General features: G+C 41.7%; 1 protein-coding gene across 7 annotated transcripts in view; it reads right to left on the bottom strand.

The window, feature by feature from the left end:
• Positions 1-22,494, bottom strand: part of brsk2a (BR serine/threonine kinase 2a) — a 206,128-nt gene that overhangs the window by 43,009 nt on the left and 140,625 nt on the right. For all 7 annotated transcript variants that reach the window (XM_078168023.1, XM_078168025.1, XM_078168027.1 and 4 more), the window contains exons 3-4: positions 17,996-18,081; positions 12,411-12,551 (exon numbers count right to left, since the gene is read on the bottom strand). In XM_078168023.1, coding sequence (XP_078024149.1) covers positions 12,411-12,551; positions 17,996-18,081 — 227 coding nt within the window. The remainder of the gene's footprint in view (positions 1-12,410; positions 12,552-17,995; positions 18,082-22,494) is intronic.

The following is a 22,494-nucleotide window of genomic DNA, read 5'->3' as shown; positions in this document are numbered from 1 at the left end:
TATCTTGGCTTTTTTTCCCTCTCAAACTTTTTTTAGGCTTCTGTTGACCCAATTAGAGCGAGAGACCAAGCACATTCACTGAAAATGCTTTAGGCTAATATTCTATCGCATTAGCAAAGGGGGACAACATTCTGGCTGCTGACTTCGATGTGCTAGGCACAATCGTTCATTAGCCGGTGGGGTTAATTGTGTATTAAGAGCAATGAGGGATGAGAAAGATAAAGTTGTCTTTTTTTCCCCCGTGTTTTGCTGTCTAATGAAATTGCTCTGTTTTTTGTATTTTTGCTTCAAGCAAGTGATTGGTGAATGTGTTTTGCTGTTTTATTATTCTGTAGTTAATGTCTTTTTCTGCTTCAGAGTAAGTGATACCACATTTGGAACACAATTTGTTCAAGGTACAGATATGAAGCAAGGCCAGGTGTGTGCAAGGTATTCACATGATGTCACAAGCACTAATAAATTAAAGGTTTATATTCAGCCCTTCAGAAAACTTGTAATCTAATTTTATTACAATAATAACAAGGAAAGGACGAATAAGTACAATTGCCTGAACATGTCTTTCACCACACTACCCTAACAATATTAACGTTTTGGCCACAGCATAACAGCTACACGAAGAAATTACTTCAAGACAATTCAGTAACAGATGATTAAACAGCAAAAAACTAACGGCTGTAACGTATCTAATAGCTGATGCTACTTTGCAGCCCCCTGCTCACAAGAACATACACCATTTTATTAAATTGTCTCATATACTGTAAAATTTCACTTAATAGCCCCGGGCTATTACTTGCTTAAATCACTGAATTCAAATAGGCTTATATTTGGGATCGCCTTTAATTAAATATTATAATTAAAATGAAATATTTTTCCACTTAAATATTACTTTGAAATTAGGCTTTGAATAACATATCTATTGTGAATCATTCATTTGATCTAGCTCTGACAGATGGGAAATCAGAGAGAGAGTGAGTTTTGACACTTGTTTTACAGCACCCAGCATACCGACACAACACCACTTTATCTTGTTAAAACAATATTCATGGGGCGTCAGTGGCTTAGTGGTAGAGCAGGCACCCCATGTACAAGGCTGTTGCTGCAGCGGCCCGGGTTCGACTCCAGCCTGTGGCCCTTTGCTGCATGTCACTCCCTCTCTCTCTCCCCCCTTCACACTCATCCGTCCTATCGATTAAAGGCTTAAAAATGCCCCCCAAAAAATCATAACTTGGATTGATTTTTATGAAAAACCCCTTTGATTCTTTTGATCAGTGGACCCTGGCAGACTAAATGAATATGACTAACTAACTGGTTAAACCTGGAATGGACACATATTCTGACTTTCTGACAGCTTCAGTGGAAGGGAGTCACCGCATGTTTTTTGGTCATGCTGGTAAATCTGAATGAATTACTGCATTCTTTGGTGCACATGGTTTCAGTAAAATGAACTGAACAATTAAATTGTGGAGAATCTAACAGAGTTAACAATGTAGCATCTGCAGGTTGACAAAAGTTTAATTACTTTTTAAGCATTTATTTCTGTATGCAAGTCTAAACAGCTATCTAACCTTAGCTCAGGTCTGTAACCAACAACCGGGTTTTATACATCCAAAGAACTTCTATAAAATGAGCTGCTTGGCAACAAGATCAGGCGTTTAATGGAGACAGGCCTTTATTTGTCAAAATGGCAGCCAGACCCAGCTAGTAAAAGGGACTAGGCTTTTAATTGAAGTGTTTTCATTGTTTCTAGTGACAAATATTACAGAATCATATTTAGTGGGCTTCCAATGCTACCGAAAAGCAACAATAAGAAACAATCAATGGTCACTGAACAAGTGTCAACTAACACTGTCCATTGCCAAAGCTCTGAATATTGTCCGAATGTCTTATGTCAACTTTTAACAACATGCTATGTCAACAGTGATTTCCTTTAAAGGAACAGTGCGTGGGATTTAGTGGCATCTAGTGGTGAAGACTGCAGATTGCAACCAACTGAAACGTGCAAACTCACAGTTTAAATTCCTTTATTGTTCATTGCTAAGAAGGTTTTTACCTGAATGGCCCTATCTAGACCTAGAGTTTCGTTTGTCTGTTTTGGGCTACTGTAAAAACATGGCAGTGCAACATGGCAGACTGGATGGAAGAGGACCTGCTCCCTATGCAGATATAAATGGCTCATTCTAAGTAACAAAAACTGCAATGATTCTTATTTTCAGGTGTTTATACACTAAAGAAAATATACTTATACATTATATTCCATTTCTGCCAACACATCCCCTTAAATCCTGCACACTAGACCTTTAATATATGTGCTGTAATTAGTCAATGAAAGAACAATTTCAGATGCTGCTATTTTTCTCTGTAAGTTGAAGCAGTTTTTTTTCCCATCATATCACCTTTTGTCAATTTGATGTCACATGACCTTCAAAGTTTTCCTGTATACAGTACAGTACTTAGTGCTTCTTCATACTGGTGCCCTTCACATTTCTCCTCTCATATTATTTGCATTTAAACTGGATTAGAATTGAGAGTGAGGCACAAAGCTATCTTTTACACACAAGATTTGCCTCTCCAGTGACTGGTTACACGAGCGTTCCATCTTGTGCCATCTGGGGCATTTCTATCTGTTCCTCTTGGGGGGGTTGGAGCAACACCAGGGAAGTAATGCATTGTTGCATGTAATGCAGTGAGTCAAAAGTGGGATTACAGTGATGGCTAGTTTTGTAATAAACAAACTATTTGCTTTGTTGTGCCAAATCTTTGTGTGCAACCCAGCGTTTGCTCTTAATCCAGAGGAGTTTGACTGAGGAAGATAGGATGAGCAGCGGACCTTCAAGGCAGAATAAACAGACATGCTGTCAGAAAAGCATTGGAGTGAAGGAGTGGCATAGATATTAAAAACCCATAGCAGCATAAGGCATCCAATACAGACAGTCATGGTGGTGCAGAATTCCTCTAAAAATAGTCCACTGTGCCTGGTCAATACTAGACACCTGGAACACTTTTTATCAATACCTATATCTGGTTATCATTTTTCACTTTTATTGTCTAAACAACCTGCTGTTTATGTTCTCTTTACTGCCGCTTTTACTTTACCTTCCATTTACCCCATTCTTCACCTCTCTCTTTAAACCAGCCCTCTCACATTTTCCTGCTACAATTCCCCTCACAACCACCAGCCCATTCCCCCTAAATCAAGCACCATAAACCAACCTACTACTTTTGTTCTCCCTCCCCTGGCTCCATTTTCCATACCCATTTTGCCCATCCCATTTCCATTTCTCCATTCCACCTCCCCTCAACATCAACTTCCCTCCGCTCACCCAGTTACACCTCAATGCTTTAACTGTCTCTGCAGGAGAGGAAAATATCAGAAAATTTTAAAAGACAAGGAGAGAGAGAGAGAAGAGATTTCCACTCTGTATTGTTAGCAACCATCAGCCGTAATGATGATAGGCTACAAGTACTGGCTTTCTGCACGAAGGCAGACAGACAGACAGTCTGTCATCTGCGGGAAACTCTCCTAAGAATATCAACAAACACAGCCACAAGGGCACAGGCTGCTCCTGATAGAGGAATGGATGCACGGAGTATAGAGGATGATCGTAGGCTAACATGAAGTGCATGCTGTATAGAGATTACATTAGATGACAGACAAAGAAGTTGTGTCATGCATTTCCATTCAGCTTTATGCTAATACTAGGAGTTGGGTGCAGTGAGGTAAACAGCTGGTGGCAAGTTTCCACTCTGGTGCCATTAAATCATCGCACATGTGGAGCGCATATTAAAATAATAATTGAAATAGCATCAGTCAAAACACAAATGATGGAAAACAATGTCGAAAACGTGATGGAAATATTGCATCTGTGTTTGTTTCATGTATTAATTTGAGGAAGGTTATATTCTCCTCATTGGCCCTCACACATCTGCCACTCTTCTGTTGTCTACTCAGTGGAGCGGAAGCCTGAGTGACAAATGAGTCACATGCTTCATAGACGATTATTGATTATTATTGGCTACATCTGAACTTGGCTGCATCTTGTTTTCATTGATAAACCAACTTTTCCACCACAGCTGGAAGTGTAAAAACTTTTAAGCATTATTTCAACTATCAGTGTGGCATTTCTACTGTTTTTTTAGTGCACAAATTGAAAATACAGATAAAAACAGCAGGATGAAAACACGCTAAGTGAAAAGTAAAGCCTCATTTACAGTGCTTGGTAAGCCACAGCTCAACTCATCGTGCTTGGAACCACTATTTTTTGGTTTTCCATTGGCAAAAGTTGTGGATAATACCTGGATTTTTTATAATACCTCCTCGGTCGAGGTTCAAAGCAAGCTGAGTGAATGCTAGAGGGTGGAGTGAGAACACTACAGACAACTAATTGGTCAAAGAGAATCGCCACTAGCACGACACAGGACATTGTGCACAAACCTGCCATTTTTAAACAGCCAAGCTAACTGAGAGACAATCGTACCATGCACTGATTCCATAACAAAAATATTAATGGGATCTGCTTATTTCCTCCAAATGATCTCAGTCTCCAAAAAAAATAAATGCATTGTTGTAACCTGTAAGGGATAAAATCTCTATGTGGACTCCAGGTGTCTCATTCATAAAACAGTGCATAGGATCCATACTACAAAAGTAAGTATGAACAAAAGCCAAAAAGGTTAAAAGGCAAATAATATTCAACAATTTCTACATCAGGTTTCCATCTCACCATCTGTGTAACCCGTTTCCTGTCTCCAAAATGCTCGAAAGCATGGGTCAAAGTTTCTCCCATCAAGTCTGTTTTTATTAGGGGTGCTCGCGATTAGCCGTCTTATTCAGTCTGTGTGTTATGGACAGTAACTGTTGGAGGATACAAGTTCACTGGAAGACCAAAAATAATTTGCATGTGGCACTCCCAGCCCCTGGAAGGGAGGAATAAAGCAGCTAATGATGGAGGGAGAGTGGGAGACGCAGGGTGAGAGAGAAAGGTGGTTTTGGATGATGTGCATGATTATGCCACTGCGTGGGTTTAATGTGACTTCTGGACCAGGTATTTGTTTGTGCACGTGTAGGTGGCGGTAATAATCAGTGTCAGGGATTCGAAGCTGTGTGACCGTGTGTGTGTGAGCATGTATGATGAAGCTTTGAGCTTTACGGAAAAGGGGTTCCCTTCCAAGGTGCAGCAGCATTCCCTGCCTTACTAGGTGGGATGCTTGGAGTCAATTTATGTGACAGATAGTCTTTAATTCTTACCCACACACACTCACTTTGTATTGAACACACATGGGGGGTGTTAACTGGGTTTCAGGGGGAGAGGCCAAAGTCATTACTAAACAAACAGAACAGGGGTGAGAGAGAGGACAGAGTGTGTTCTGGTCAGGGTGGAATCGTGCTTCTGTTTCTGGGAATTGGTGTGTAAGTGTGTTTGCTCATGCCCATGCAAACGTAGGTGAAGTAAATGTCTGCTAGTACAGCATATGAGAAAGTAGAGTGATGGGAGTGGGTGGTTAAAATGACTGGGGAGTGATACAGGGGTGTGTTTGGTGTCAACTCTGGCTCACTCGACCTCCTATCCTGGGTATAATCTCACTGTGGCTTCAGAAACACTGGAAAAAAAATCAATACCACACTCCTTCATTGCTCACATGAGAATAGAAACATTGTGCATTAGCTTTATCACAGGAAACCAGAGCGTGCCATGCTTTCTACAGCAAGTTTGAGTGTAGTAAAAAGGTAGCCAACTGTGTAGATAATGACAAATGCCATTCAAATTAACCTCTCGTCATCTGTTTCAAAAGCTGGGTGATGAAAAAGCACACAAGCAGCTTGAGAAGTGTTCAAGGAAAATACACTTTACTCCTCTCAATCAATCTGCGTCTCTGCTGGGTGCTTGCAGTTATGGCAGACTGCCACATCGACTTCTCTGGAGAGTGCATACAGTGTAGCAGATGTGGATTTTGTTGGATGTCAAAACTGACAAGCTGCAGCTGAAGCTGTTGTGGGGATTCCCTCTCAGGTAAACAAGGAAGTGAATTACCTGAAATATAATACCACATCTTTCACGCGTCTGCTTTGTTGTTGTGACCTTGAGCAACAAACTGAATCCGAAGCAGCTCTCGGAGAGATGTTCTGTAGCTGACCTTGACCTCTGACATCCCTGTAGTGGGGCTGAAAGATGGACTTTGATGAAGATCAATGATATATCCTATCATTATGTGGGTTGTAGTCTCATCTCTTTTCTAACCAGACTGTCAGTCTATCTCCGTATCTGAGTCATAGGCGGCAGATCTCACATTGGCAGACTTAACTATTAATATCCAAACACAAGACTTGTCTTAGTCAGGAGGAGAGAGGGGGATAATTTGACACTGGATCTATATAAACTTACAATGCAGATTTTCTCTCACTGCCTCAGCATTCATTATAAATATGTCTTACTGACGATTCCTTTCTCGTGTCTGTTTCTATCCTACCCTTACCTATCTGTGCCTCATCTCCCTCGTCAGCTATCCCTGTGCGCTTCACTTTGTCCCTTTCTCTTCCTCCTTGTAAAAAAAAGTAAACTCTGCCGAAAATCAGAGCGCGATCTGAATCAGGCAGCGGAAACACTGAGTCATAAACAGCCCTCTACGCTCTTTCATTCATATCCCTGCTCACATCCATCTGGCTCAAGAGAGATATTTGGGGATGGGACGTGGGCGGAGGGCGGATGCATGAGGCAAAGGGAAGAAGTGAAGAAGGGAGGTGTGCAGAAAAGGAGGGTAGAGGAGCATGTGTTTACCCCCCTATGCACGGTGAATCACGGAGAAAAAAAAAAGAGCACTTCTAATGGCCTGTGTAGGTCCCCTGCGCAGACAAGTAGAAATGGAAGAAATGATTGCAGAAATGCTTTTTTATTGAGGGGATGCTGGGATCTCATTAGTGGGAATGGAAGGGAGGTGAGAAGGGTTGCGTCTGTCTGTCTGTTTGCCCCTAATTGAGGTTGGGAGGAGGGCGAGTGGGTGCAGCAACACTCCCAAATAATCCTCCTCATGATAAATTTACAAGGCATCATTTTCTACGAGCGTTAGCGAGGGGATTTAAGCAGCTAAGACAGAGAGACAGCGGCAACGCAAATCAGGACGGGAGAGATAAATCTGCTGGTGAATCTTACAACAAAAGAGCCGTGATAATCTATGTATGTGCATGCACTTAATGTCAGTCCCAGATGCTTTCTCTTAATTGGACTAATCTGTTCTTCTCACAGTCGGTTATTTACACAGACTGATAAAAGACTTCTAACTTTCATTCCCTCAGGTTGGACAGTTTTGTTCTATTTCCAGTGGTACAAGAGTTATCGCTGCTTTTTTTAATCTCTTTGAGAATTCAAGATGGAATCTATCAACCACCTGTTTGATGCTTCAAAGAATAACATCATCTCAAGTGCACTGTCCCGAGACAATCAGTGAAGTATAAAATAATTCTGACACAAGGACGTAGTAGCTTGTGCTGTGTATAAGGGCTCCCACAATGGCTTTATTATTAAACACTACAGCAGCGGCTACGATGTAACTGCCTCCTCTATAATGTGCAAAAACACAAAGCTTATCAAATCAAAGAAATTCAACCGTACCTAATCATACCATGACAAACCAGTTTAATTATGTCCCTTTAATTGTCCATGCAACATTATGTAAATCTACCTCGCAGGCATGTAGCACTCTGCATCAGGTTCTAAGGAATATGATACCATATCTGTTTTCAGCGGCTTGGTTTCCCCTTCGTCATCAACTTTCAAGTATACTAAACCGTGCAGAGAACAGAAGAAAAGCCTCAGTCTCTCCAGCGCTTTCAGTCACAATAGCCTTGGCACAAAAGTTATGATGGAATCACATAAATTGTTATCACGAGTCGACCGGCTGGCTAGCAATCGCAGTGCTGCACGATAAAACCCTCTCTGGTCATGGCCGTGCTGTGCCATTGCTGTGACGGGGTTTTATGATGATGTCTTAATGTTTGTAATGTGACGCCCCTGTCTGTGAATATTACAGTGGTGTGAGAAGCAAGGAAACAAGCTAATAACATGCAGCATAATCAACCTAGGTCCTATTTAACCATCTATAGTGCATTGTTTTAAGTGCAGGTGCAAGTACATACAGGGAGTATCTAACTCCACTTCAATGGTTAAACATTGCATAATCTGGGTACAAAGTAAGGCGCAAGGAGCAAAAGTATTCAGTGTATTTAGTCCCTTAATTAATCATGGGTGTGATCCCTTTAAAAGACAGGAGTGTCTGCACCTGGAACTTTGCTATTGACATGGCAGATTGGGCAAACTAGAAGAGTGCGTGGTCTTCTGCTGAGAGTAATCCTGTCAGAGCATTACTGTCACTGCAGCAAATATCGAGGGACGTTTAAGCAGTGAAACTAAAAATGGCAGTTACAACCTTGAAAGAGGGAACAGAATTAAACTTTTAGCTTTTGAAATAATCAATGAAGTAATACTCTCTGTCTGTCTTCATAGAGTCTGCTGTGAGACAACACCTCTGCAGCTCTGCTCTGCTCTCTGCTATGTTCACATTCTAGCGAATGTTATTAATATTTTCCTCATTAATGATGTATTATTTTACCCACCCTCTTCATCCTTTGGTGCTTCACAAGCAGAGTGGAATTGCCTTGTGTAGGCTCATCTTACTATCTGAATAACCTGCCCTTTAAATAGCGGGAAAACACTCCGCCATTCTGACTGTAGACCAGGTTTTTGTTGGGTAATGGTGCAATCACATTTCATTGCCCCTGATCACACTTCATTTTTAAGGCCTACATGCCTATGTGCACCATATGGCAAAGACGTACAATTGCTACTTACACAACATGGGCGCTGGCCATTAAAATGACTACTGCGCCAGTCTGAAACAAGCAATGTGCGCTGCTTTGCACTGGGTGCAAGATCGGGTCCCATGAGTGACCTCAGAATTCTTATCAATAATTCAAGTGGAGTTGCACCCATGATCTGGTCTTTACTCTGACCTTTCTCTTCTAAGAAACTCTTAAATTTGTTCAGGTCTGAAACAGGACAGCTTTAAAATAGGATTGACAGAACAAAACCAGTATAAATATAAAAGAAACATTACAGAAGTACGAGAGAGAACTATTAGACTAACCACTAATAACACAGGTGAGTACCAATGCAGAATGGGAACACTAACACCAACCTCTGTCCCATCTCTCGCCTGTACAATTACTATGTTTCACCTCATTTTACATGCTTATATCTCCATGTACTCTACTTGTTTTCACCTGGCACCTGCTGTAAAGCATGGCTGGCCATGCTTAACGCCCTTGATATGATCATTCCTTGCGACTGATCAGGTGAATGTAGTTTTATTTTTTGTTGCTATCACGTCATTCCGTTTTTTTCCCATTTCTCTAAAGTCACTGGAGATTAAATTGTGACCAAGGTAAAAATAAATACACTTGAACTCATTCCGCTCTATGGTCCTTGTGCTCTGCTGTGCAGGCACAGGAGGACAAAATGCAGAGCAAAGGCATACGCTCTCTGAAGAGGAAGAAAAAAAAAACTCTCTGCTTTAAGATCACAAATGGATACACGAAACACACACGCACACACAGAAACGAGCGCTCCGAATCAGTCCCCGCTGACATGTTTGACTTCTCAAGTATATATGATTGCCTCTAGTCTATGAGGTTGTAAACAGTTAAATTACCCCCTGAAGCCAAACACAATGCATCACATTAGTAAGTACCTAAAAGCAAATTCTAACAAATACAATGCATCAACACTGAGCAGAGCACAGTAAAGAAAATGTGCTGCGTATTAACAAAAAGTCACTTCTGTGTAGCTCTAAAAATGATACCTGAGCACTGTATCTGGAGGAGGAGTGAACCATCTGTATTTCAAGCATAACAATGATGTGCTAGAAAGCTATTATTTAGTCATTACAATAACCACTCTTAGTAGTCTCAGATGTTTCATGAGAAACTATCTTTTAGCTCATTATAAGAAATACATCTCACACTGTTGAGTCAGTTATATTTTTAGGTTATGTTCACATTACAGGGCTTAATGCTCAATTCTGCTTTTTTCCCCAGATCTGATCTTCCTGCCTGGACTGTTCACATTCATATTTGAAGTGACACATAATCTGACATCAGTGTGAACAAATCTCTGCACTGAAATGCCTCACATGTGACCAATAACGTCACACACATGCACATTGTCACAACATCAAAAATGGAACATTTGCAAAACAGGCATAGTTGTGCACACGTTCATCCCCTGAAGGTTTTGCTATGGATGTCGGATGACAATTGCTCATATGCTGAGAAGCAGACTGCCCACTGTTCTGAAGGGCTCCTTCTCCGACGGCACTCTTCAAACAAAGCATACGGCTAATTATTAAGCAAAATAACATAATTGGACCTTTGTTTGCTTTCAGGATACAGGGCTGTCGTGAAAAGGGAAATTTTCGAGCTATTGACAATTCGAGTATATGAGCTCTTGGAACAATGGCTCGAGGGTGAGAAGACAAAGAAACTCAGAACGCTGAGCTACAACTCTATAAGTAGGTCTGTAAAGAGAGGTGTGGGTGCGGCCAGGAGAGGAGTCAGAAGTAGTGGGGCCACAATGTGGAGGGTTTGACACAGAAACAGTTTCTCCAAAATTTTAGGATGTCCAGGGCTACATTTCAATATCTCTGTCGGTATCTTACGACAACGTTGTCATGGCATGCAGGCAAGCTGTCCCGGTCAGAAAGTGTCTGGTAGCCTTCTGTAGTTTCAACTGATCACCCAGACACTGTATGATGAGTGATCTGCATCTGCACAGTTAAGTATGATGTGCAAAAAACATGGATGTATGAATCAAACACATGAATTCCAATACCGTTGTCACAGCGGTCACATGGCCAGCGATTGGATATGTATCAGATTTAGGACCACATCTGACAGTGGCCCAGATCTGATTGGACAAAAGCCATATTCCTGTGTCCACACTGCTCTGAAAACAATCACATCTATGTCACATGAGAGCAAAAAAATCCCATGTGGGCTGCATTATCTGGCCATATGACGCGATGCATGTTGGTATATTTGACTCCGTCTATTTGACATGTGTCAACCATCCTCAGCTTTTTAAGCTGAAACTTTAATAACAGAGGAAAAATAAACACTTTCATAACAAGCAATATCAAGTTTTCCCAGTTCTGTAATCTCCATATTGAATCACTGGTTTGAAACCTAAACAGCACTCTCGAGCTATGAATAAACTGATTGAAATTTAGATTGTAGATTCACTTCAGGAAGAATCTGTATCTTTTTAAAATTCATTATTTGGGAAGTTATTATTTGTTCAATGTTGTATGACAACTAAATTGACTTCGTTACACCTCCTGGGTATGCTTGTTTATTGGCTGTTTTGTCTTTTTAAATGTATGTGATGGTTTTATGCAGACAGGGAAGGTGTTTTTTTTATGGTTTTAAGCCCAAGTACCTGATAATAGATAGTCATGTGGTGTTCACTGTTGTCTAAAATGGCATGGTGACTCAGTGTAAAGTTAGAGTGAGTACCAGAACTTCTGTGTAATTCATTGTGAATCCACTTTATATGACAAAGATATGTAAGTGTAGACGGACTAGGGCCCCGTTTTTTGTTTCTTGATCGGTCGTACTTCTGGGAGAGTTTTAACCCCAGATTAAGCTGCAGAGTGAGCACTTTCATGCTGCTCTCCAGTACAGGCAGCTGTTGACCCAGACCCAGGGTGATTCTATGTGAGATGGAGACAGCTGCCCAGAGCTCTGTCAGCCTTGTGCCTTCTGCTTAGAAGTGGTGAATTTACAACTGACAGCAACTTAATACAATACTGTCTCTGGCTTTTGTTTGATATCTAGTGTCTGCAAAAGATGCTGATTCACATTTCCAATCTGTTGTTAGTGTGGTTAGCATGAATGAGGGCTAACTTGGCTTGTTTACTATATTATGGAAATGTCGCTGTCTCTCTAAATTCAATATGGAGGGCCAGATAGTTGAATATTTGTATTGAACCAAATCCAATTTGACCAATATAATTCTGAGTTGGGTACAGCCCTAAAATGGAGGCAGGATTCCACTTCATATATTAGGTTTACTTTTATGCGTAGACAGATCATCTCACATACTATTGTAATTGATTACACTTAATTAAATGAATGTATTCACTTGTTATAGTTGTTTTACTTTAACTTACTTTTATCCATGTATAGTAAAACCTAAACATTATCTTCCCTTTCTTATTATTGCCCCACTTATTGTCCATTTTGTCTCCCAGCAGTGAAAAGCGTCTATGAATAGCATCAATAAGAGACAGGTGGGATGTTTTCATTCAGTGTTTTTACCAGCACACTCCCACCAGTCTTTCTGCATGCGAATCATTTCACTTACCATATGGAATGACTGTGGCAAAAATCCAGGGCAGACATGATCTGTCTGAAGAATTTCCTGGCCTCTTTAGGTGTTAACCTGCCCTTCTTCACCAAGTAGTCAAACAGCTCACCACCAGACACATGTTCTAGCACAAGGTACCTGAGAGAAAGAAAGACAGAACGAGAAAGGGAAATCAGTTCAAGAAATAACCGCTGAAAAAGCACACATAGAAAATAAAGATATCCCTTATAGAGACAGGGAAATATACCTGTTCTCCACAGAGCTCTGAAACTGCACTGAAGAAACAAGGAAAGCTCAGGACCTCAGAGGTCTGTAAGAACTGGAGCAATATGGGAAAAATAGTTCCCTTACAGCTGCTATACACAGACAAAACACCCAGGATCAATGATCTGATCTCCCCAAAGTCATATCATGTTGACAGTTTATTTTTCATTCTGTCATCTGTAAGCTGTCCCCACAGTCAGAGAATGAAGCATGCCAACAGTGTATTACAATATATGTGAAGGGTTCTGATACACTATACACTCTGACCTCCTATGGGAGGCATCAGAGGGATGATAAAGTTGCGTTACACCACAAAAAGATGGAAAAGTTGTGTGAAAAGCTCTTAGACATAAGGGATTTAGAAGCTTGTAAATTCTGCTAAGGTGCAGACGCTGTAAGCTTCTGTGACAGTCTTTGTCTCAGCACTCGGTTAATCAAGCGAAGGAGACAAAAGAGAGGAAGAAAGAGAGATATTGGGAAAAAAAGTTCCCTGCTATAGATATGCAGTACTTGTGTTGTAATTCCTTCCTTCTTTTACCGCCCCCAAACATGCCTCTACACACAATCTCCCCTGCCATCACGTTTCTGACGGCCATTCTTCAGGTGGCCTTCGAGCCTGTGTGGCTTGTGGGGGAAGACAGTCTGCTCTGGGGCTGCAAGGGGACAGGTAGGAGATTAATCTCTCGCCGGCCCAGGCCAAAAGCTGCATCTGTGGGCTGAGAGCCAGTGTGTGCCCTGCCCGTGCTCCGGACCGGCCTGCTCGTATATCCTGTGCTGAAACTCCCTCCATCTTCACTAGGACAAATTGAAACTCAGACAGGCGGTGAAATACTCCCTTTCTTCTCTCTCTTTCCCTGCTGTGGATGTGTGTGTCTACATGCAAGTCCCCAGGTTTATTGATTACACTACAGTGTTGCGAACTGTACTTGTCCACAGAGCATGTGCCCACTAAATAACCCTTAAAGCCAAAAAAGCTGGCTACGACAAAACCTTGATATCTTTGGCATGTACTGAATAACAACCAGACCACAGTAGGTGAATGCAGATGATTCATATTGTTCCATTATACTGTAAAGTATAATGGCAGCACATAAAAGAGGCGCTCATACTTTATAAATTAAAACTGTTGCATAATATTCATTGTGGAACTGAAAGGGAACTTTCTAAAGACTGCTAAAACAAAACTAGTTATGTCACCAGAGTCACCTCAACTAAGGGACTACAATGAAAAGCCTCTTAAAAAAGCAGGGGTGTGGACTTTGAACTGCGGTAAGTGGGCTTTTACCAGGCTGGGATGGTCTAATAAAGAGACGCTAATGAGTTGCATTGTGGGAATTGTAGGATAGAGCATGTTTAGAGCTTGACCTATAATGGGGTCAGGATATCTCATCCTGCGCTGCACAGACTTTGACAAATGGTTTTTTAATCCGTTTCTCGCAAGTACCCCAACTTAATAGAAGTGCAACACTAAATCACTGGAGTACCACTTTAAATTAACTGCTATATACTTTATTCTCGCTCTCTCGCTGTCTTTAATAGTGTGACTATTACAGCTAGAGTTGGTGACATTTTTATTTGCTTAAATCTATCACTATATTCTGAAAGAAGTACATGAGAGAGAGACCCCTTCTCCTTCTCCTACTGCTTCGCATTTGCCAGAATCTACTGTAACACGCCAAAAAAACAACCAATCAGAGCTAAGGAGTCTCTAACTGAACTGTCAATCATGTCAATCACGGCTTGTTAACTGCAGTAAAACTGTCAAACTTGGCAGTGCTGATCAAATGTGAATCAAAATTCTGTTACTGCATTGCTTATGTCTCCCCTCAAATGTTTTCAGGAACGTATTTTTAGTGTACCATTTAGCTGTATAATGTCGACCTAAGTACCAAGCACCGCCCACTGCCCGGACCAACTTTCTCCTTTTACAGCTAAACAGTGCACTAAAATATGTTTCTGAAAACATTTGAGGCCAGAATTTGAGCACAGCGTCAGTTCAGACACGATGTCAAGCTCAGCTCACATCCCAGCTACAGCAGCTGACTGATGGAAGGGAGTCAGCTGATAGATCACATGATTCCTTTTTATGCAACCAATTGGCAAATCTCATTCAGGGTGCCCTATTCAAACTGCTCTGGCCTGCCTACTGTTGCTGCTTCCTCTGCAAGATGCTTTGCAACCTGCCTCCTCCTTTTCATGCTGTATCTGACTTATCAGTGTCATTTCTGTTTTCCCTTTATGCTTACTCTTCTCTGTTCCTGGGGGGTCTTTGCTGCTGCTGCCTTAGGCTTTCCATGTAGGTGCATGGAAGGGCAGGGAAGTTTACTCCCTCTCCCTGCATAAGGCTTTCCTCATTTGCACATGGAAGGGCAGAGAGGTGTGCTCTCTCCACCTTAGGGCTTTCCACACAGGCTTTCCATGTAGGCGCATAGAAGAGGCTTTCTGCGTAACCCGAGGAAAGGCAGAGAGGCCCCAGAACAGAGCCATACCTCCAAATATAATACTGCAAATGGAAATAAAAGTTGTCTTCTCTAGTGTTCCTGACTGAAATAAACAATGCAATAACACAATCTTGATCCATACATGATAAACGTTGCTTAGTTTGATGGTTTGACTGCAGTTTGTGAGCACTGATTCACATGTCTGACAGTTGCGTTAGAGACTCCTCAGCTCTGATGTGTTGTTTTCACTGACATGATGTAATGCCATTAGAAATGCCACAAGGTGGCGCAACCTAAAGCTCATCTGGTAGAGTGTGCACCCCGTATAGGCTTAGTCCTTTGCAGCGGCCAGGGTACAATTCCAACCTGCGGCCCTTTGCTGTGTGTCATTGCCCCTCTCTATCCCCACTTTCCTGTCAGTCTCCAGCTGCACTATAATAAAGGCAAAATAGGTCCAAAATTTGTTTAAAAAATGCTACAAGGCAATAGAGTAGACAGTGGAATATGATTTTTTTTCACAGATTATCTGTCTCATTTAGTGCTGTGTGAATAAAGGCGACAGTTTCAGCAAATATGAAAAAAAGTTATTTTCTTTATGAAAGTCACAAATCACAGTTTATAAGAAACATCATCACATTTTCAGCAATGTGTGTTGTGAATGTGGGACTTTGGGCTCATCATTTCCATATGGTATTTCAGCAAACACAAATAGGTCTTTAAGAGGATTTGTCCTGCATGTGTTACCATTCATTATTTTGTTACCTTTTCAAAACTGCAGCAAAAAGCTGAAATAAAACAGCTTATAGCAACACTGTTACAAATCAAGTGTACTTATATGGGTTATGAGCTTTTTTTCAGCAACCATTTTTCATTCTCAAAAGCATAATTTATACCAACATCATGGTGTGATCATTCATTCATTTCGAGCAATGAAATATTCATAAATAAAATATTGGTGGGCTATGTATCAAACTCCTTCTACGTCTCCCTCACCTCTTGTACACACACACACACACCACACCATTTTAAACAGCTTGTGGTGGGATCTGTGCCAGCAGCATAATAAATCTTAAAAGCTCTGGGACTGCTTGCTCAAAAGTGTGTCTATCATTTATTGGCTTTGAAGTGGAGATATCTGAGGAAGACCAAACAATATTCATCTAAAAGAAGACATCACTGATGCGGAGCGCCGAGTGCACTCAAGTCACTCGTGATTCACATGTAAAGCAATTTGTCTTCGGGGAGGCTACTAGTGACCAACTGTCAAAAGTGATGAAGCAACGGGCACAAAAAGTGATTTTAATAATCCAATTATACGATGAATCACAATATTCTGCTATTCCTATCATCTTAAAGGATGACATGTACAGTACTGCATGTCCAATCCCATTTGGCCTGTAAGCTCAAGATGAGAACTAATTGAATTTAGTTGACAAACAGTCCTCTGTGGATCAAGAGGGCTACTATAAGCTACTGATGGGCTTGTCACTCACCGCTGTTAAAGTTCGCTAATAGATTTATGTGTGTGCCTGCGTACGCAGCGGCTGCAGCGGCCTAATGCAGCTGCCACTCCCCACGGCTAATGTTTCTTAATGCAATGGTGTTGCCTCTGATAAGCGTGTCATGGTGTTTACATTTCGCAGACTTCCTCTCCCTATTAGCAGTCCCCTAGCGTGTGCGGCTAAATTAAATGCTTCATGCCAATACTAATGGAGCATCAGCCCCTCCAAGGCTATCATTGCTGCCCTCCAATCATAATACAGCAATCATAACTGCTCTGCGGGGCCAGCAAAACAATCTGTGGTATTTTAAAGCAAGGGAGCAGGTTTGATTTCAACATTAATGGGGGACACATTAAGCAGAGGGTGTGGGGGCCTCCTTGAGGAAATTTTGAGCGTCCAATACTTCATGTCCTGCATTCTGGTGAAGTTTTATGCATCAGTTTTTAAAAAACCCCCACAAAATTCAGCCGATGATTCAAAACATAAAAACAGGCTATAATAAAATAATATTCAGTAAGGCTCTCAGGCATTCTGTATTGCTTTCAAATATTTATTCTCCTGTGGATCGCCTTTTCTCATTCAATGTTATCTCTGTTGAGTCAACACACATTGACACTATGCATATTTTACTCTTCCATTATCCTTTGTGTCTTTTGTTTGGGGAAGTAAATGTGCATGTGACACCTATTCACACCAATGGTAAATAAATTCATTTATTTAATTTATAATCCCCTGGACTTTAATATCTCAATACGTTTCAGCAAGATTTCTGCTCATGTTCAAAACTTTCCGCACAAACATATATCACTTATCGGTGTTCTCTTACAAGTTGAGGCTACTGTTATGATATTTTGAGAGAATTATTGTTATATTACCAAAATAAACCTGTAATGTAACTGGAATAAAGTCATTATGTTTCAAGACAAAAATAAGATACCAAAAAAAATACAGATAAAATGAACAAAAAAACAACAGAACTAAATGAAAACACTTTTAATCAGGCATAAAAGTTTACGCCTATGGGATTTTCCCACGGGCTTCACTGTTCCTTATCCTACTGAATCACTACAAGATACGATTTGTCCCGAATTTCCGCACACAGAGCTGTTAGTATGTGGATAATATGAACAGGTTTGTTCAAATATTGGTAGGGACAATTCTGTCCTCCCAAAAAACTGGTAGGGCCATGTCACTACCGTCCACATGCAACCTACGCCCTTGTTTTAAAGACTGTTCCAGTTTCCAAAAGAGCACTTGACAATAACGATATACATGAGCCATAAAAGTCTTCATACAAACAATCATTCAGTGCGTGCAGTATATTTAGGATTAAGCATAAATCAAAAGTGGACCACAATCCACTGGTGATACTTACAAGTATTTTTTATTTTCGTAGACATCATGTAGCTTTAAGACATGCGGGTGTTCTATGAGCTTCAGAATAGCTATTTCTCGCTCCACCTGATGAGAAAAGGACAGACAGGGAAAGAGGCAGGAAGGGGGAGGGGAGAAAAAAGAGATTTGATTAGTGTAACATCAACACATTAAGTTCCTAAAAGCACTCCAGGACCAATTGTCCTAATCTGCCCTCTCAAACTGAAACTTTCTTCTCGCTGCTGCCAAACTGAAGTACCGGGGGGGAAAAAACCAACTGACCCCAAAAAACAGCCTGTGATGAGTTCTTGCCAATCGTTTTTCTGAGGTCACCTGTGAAGGTCACTGTTAGAGAGACAAATCTGAGGAGCAGCAATCTGTAATAACACTTCGCACAACCAGCATAAGGGCTTAAAAGGAATGAGTAAACCAATGAAAGGAGCTGACTGGCACTTTCTACTGGCAGAAAGGACAGAGATAAGCTTTGACCACACTCTGGTTGGCATCCAGGCCAGCAAGCACTGCTATCTCAGGTGGAAAATGTAGTTTTGCTTCAAAAAAAGTGAAGGAAAACAGGTTGTGTTTGTCTTATCTTACAAAAATGGTGTCCTCTCCTCTCTCACAATACGAGCCTATAGTTGAATACTTTGCAATCATATTTCATAGTCTGCTGGTTTGCTTGAGGTTAACATAAATCAGCTTGGTTTGATAAGAAACATGAAGTAACCTGTCAGAGTCAGACATTTCTGTCCACGAAGAGTGCAGCCTGCGGGTGAATTGGGGTCAAAATGTCCACTCAGGTACATCAGCATCTCCCAGGGAGGCTTTTTCTCCCAGCAGTGGCAGTGGTTGTACGTAAACACAGCACCGTGTCCACAGCAAACAGATGGCTGAGTCCACACAAGTTTCTAAGTTCTTTTTTTTTTTTTTTTTTTGCTTACAGAGCTGCTGAGAGACATACAGCGAACTGTGAGACTGGTGAGAGCTGAATTTCACCAAAATCGAGCAGATCAGTTTGGATTTGTGTCAGCATCTCCGGAGAGTCGTAGTCAGCATGTACAGCTGCCACTGAAAATCAGCATGGAACCCACTTCGACAGAAGCCACCGCTAATCTTCAACCCCCCTGCGCTGCTCTCCTGCTCTGCTCGCACTTATCTGCTCATCCTTCTCCTCCACCTTTCTTGTCCATCCCCTCACTCCACCCTCCGCGCCTAGCCGCTACTGACAATGACGAAGATGAAAGGACTGCGCGAGTTAAAGGCTCCTCTGCCTCATCTCAATCTCATCAAAGTCAGTTTCACTTTGTCACTTGCCTGTGACAGCCTTCACGCTGCTTTAATGTCACACTCATCGTGGCTTAACTTTAGGAACGCTCATGTGGAATGAAGTCGAAGCTCTGATCTGCCAGCTAACTCTGTTTTTGTTAAACTGCCACAAAGCTGTATGCTTGACCGTGCGTAAAATCAGGTTCCTCCCCCTTAATTATGCTCTCGCATTGTTTTTCATTTCAGAACAGCTTGTATTCGTGATTACTGTCAGCTCAGGTAGGCGCTGCACCCTATCTTGACACACGTTTGATGATTATTTTCTGCCCAAATAGCAGCATCCCTATCTCCAGTCTTTATCGAGTGTGTGATAAAAACCTGCTGAATTTGCTTACATTCAGTCACTGAAGAGAAAAATGCAACACTGTGCAACTGGTGTTGGGGCTGCAGCCAAGAAACAGTCATGGGAAAATATAAAGCTAATAAAGCTAGGCACACAGGTTGTCTAGAAAGGGTAAAGCGGTAAATGCGTAATTAGCATTAGCATGGAGTATCAGTGGGAGTAATGGCTAGGCTAATCAGGGGTAATCCAGAGACTAATGAGAGCTATCAGCAGCGGTACACCAGTGCCACTTTCTCACCTGAGGCTAAGGTGTGTTGTTAAGAATGGGCCCATGGTGGCTAGCTATAGCTAGCTGGCAGCAGGACTCCCTGCAGAGAGACTAATGCTACCCAGGACTCAGGGAGAGATGAGCTGTCGAAATGCTACAGAGCCAGCAGCTGGCTTCCTAAGCTTCCTCTAAGCGCCTCCTTTTAGTTAATTGAAATAAGAGAAATGAGGCTTAATGTGAAGACTTAACTGTACAACCGCCTGCTTATTGCAAGATTAGCTGTTGATTAACACACTAATGTAAATCTGTGCAGCAACCCTTGCTCTTTTCGCGCATTATACAGTACAACAGTTTCATTAAATAGCCCACAATTAATGATCAGTCACAACATTTTAAACTTGCATCCATCTGCAGGTGAAAAGCAAATGAGACAGGTAGAGCAACAACAACAGAAATCCTGCACACATAGTGACTAACTGTTCGCTTACTCCTTATCAAAGCCTCAAACACACACACATCTAACACCTCCATAACTTCATGTTCGCGTAATGCCAGGTGGTCATCCTCTTTCCTGGCTCCTGCACATGGCTCCACACTCTCTCATTAAGTTTCACATCTGTGAGTGTGGACAGTTCTCTCCATATCTCCGTGGCACTTCATTAAGCCTTTATTAGCAGGCACTTGGACACCTTTCACCGCAACACACAAACACAAGCACGCGAGCAGATGGACGGGTGGTCAGATGAACACACACCTTCTCTTTTCATCTCTCCGTGTGTTCAGCACTTCAGTGTAAAGCCAATTTGCTCAATTCGAAAACCAAACAGTGTTACAAGAGGAAGAACAGGATGAAAAAAACAGCTCATCAGAAAGCAGAGGTCGAACAAGATCCCGAGGAGTGACACTAATCCAAATTAGCTATTTGACGGGGAGATAATTTGTCTTGTAAAGTACGGCAGTGATCGGTGTGGAGTGGACATCATTAGCGGAAGACATCAGAACAGGAGCCTGCTGGTGGACGCGCTGATTGGCAACGCTTTGACCCACAGGGTTTCCTATCAGTGTCGTACTCGGCCACACTAAATGGATCAATATGTTGGAACTACAGTGGAGATCCCTGCTGGTGCTGATGACTACAACTGATATGGTTGCAAGGAAAACATGACATCTTACTACTAGGCTCCAAGAAACACATTCTTACCTTTCAAATTAGAAGCTAGAGCACCATTTTCTTCACCCTGGAGTTTAATTTTGATGTTGTTGTGTTTGAAACTACGTCTGATGTGATTTATTACTTGTAATTATGGTGTAATTTGTAGGTGCGGATGGCATTTTATAACAGAAAGGGGAAACTATGCATGAGAAGGGCACTGGGAAGACTGGAGCAACATAGACAAATGAGGCAAAGCAGCCACTGGCGCTCACACGTGTCACTTCAAATTCAAAGGATGAGAGCCAGTTTAGCATAGTTCCATCAGCTTGCTATTGATTCTTTAAATTACAGCCCTGGATCTGAATGGCTGAATGGACGAGCAAACAAATGACTGGTGACATCAATAGTTTTCATCACTGTGGCTAAGAGTCCAGTGATAGGAGACAGAGGATCACAGACAGCCAGGCAACAACAAAGACGCAAAGAGATTAGATTCGTGTCACACATGTCACAGAGCAACCGAACAGAGAAGCCATCCCAAAAACCTCAGAGGGGAAAATATTGGATCACAGGCTCTGTCATCTCTCACTCTCCACTTATTGCATCTCGCTCTCTTCCTCCCGCCTTCCCCTCTTTCTCTCTCATGCGCACAGAAGGAAAACACAGACATTTCTGTCACCTCCCCCAGGCGAGCAAGTGAATGGTCCCTTGATACTGAGATCTGAGGATCAAAGTCAACAGGGCAGCCATGTGTGTAAGATGAAAAAAAAAAAAAAAAAAGCGGGTGGCTATGCTAACAGTGCGTGCAAGAGCTTCTGGATGGAGGGAGAAACAAAAGAGAGATAGACGAAGGATGAGTGAATGCGGGTGAGATGAAGATGTAATTCTCTGCAATGGAGAAGACTAAAAGAGAAATGTAGAGGAGACAGACAGTAAGAGAGCACAGTGGCAGTGCCAGCTCAAACCCCTGAGTCTTGCAGCCTCTTTTGTTGACAATTAACACAACACGGGGAAAGGATAACCTTTTTAGCAGCGCCGTGCACCAAACAGCCTATGGAGAGTGAAATGAGAACAGGTAAGGCGATGAGGGGGCAATGTCAGGAGCTGCAAGCATGTGACAATCAAGGCAATGAGAGGATATTCCACCGACATGCCTTTACTTCATCTGATGGACCAAATATCTACAGCAGTTGATTTACTTGTACCATATTGCTAGATGTTTCAAAAGCGTTTGATTAAGTGTATCACAACATTTTGTGGTGTAAATTCCTGAAATATGGTTCTAAGACTCACCTTATTTATGGTTACCAAATTATGTTTCCAACAGAAAATAATTTGTTGATAATCTGTGGCCAAACACTCTCACCATACCCTTTATCATCTCTTAAAGGGATACTTAGCAGTTTTTAAACCAGCTTTGTATCATAACAGTATGCGTAAATGAACTATCTGTAAACTTTCCTCCATCTT

Source organism: Epinephelus lanceolatus, chromosome 5, assembly GCF_041903045.1.
Source record: "Epinephelus lanceolatus isolate andai-2023 chromosome 5, ASM4190304v1, whole genome shotgun sequence".
Taxonomy (NCBI): domain Eukaryota; kingdom Metazoa; phylum Chordata; class Actinopteri; order Perciformes; family Serranidae; genus Epinephelus; species Epinephelus lanceolatus.
The sequence above is the reverse complement of the archived record's forward strand: the minus strand, read 5'-3'. Positions and strand labels throughout refer to the sequence as shown.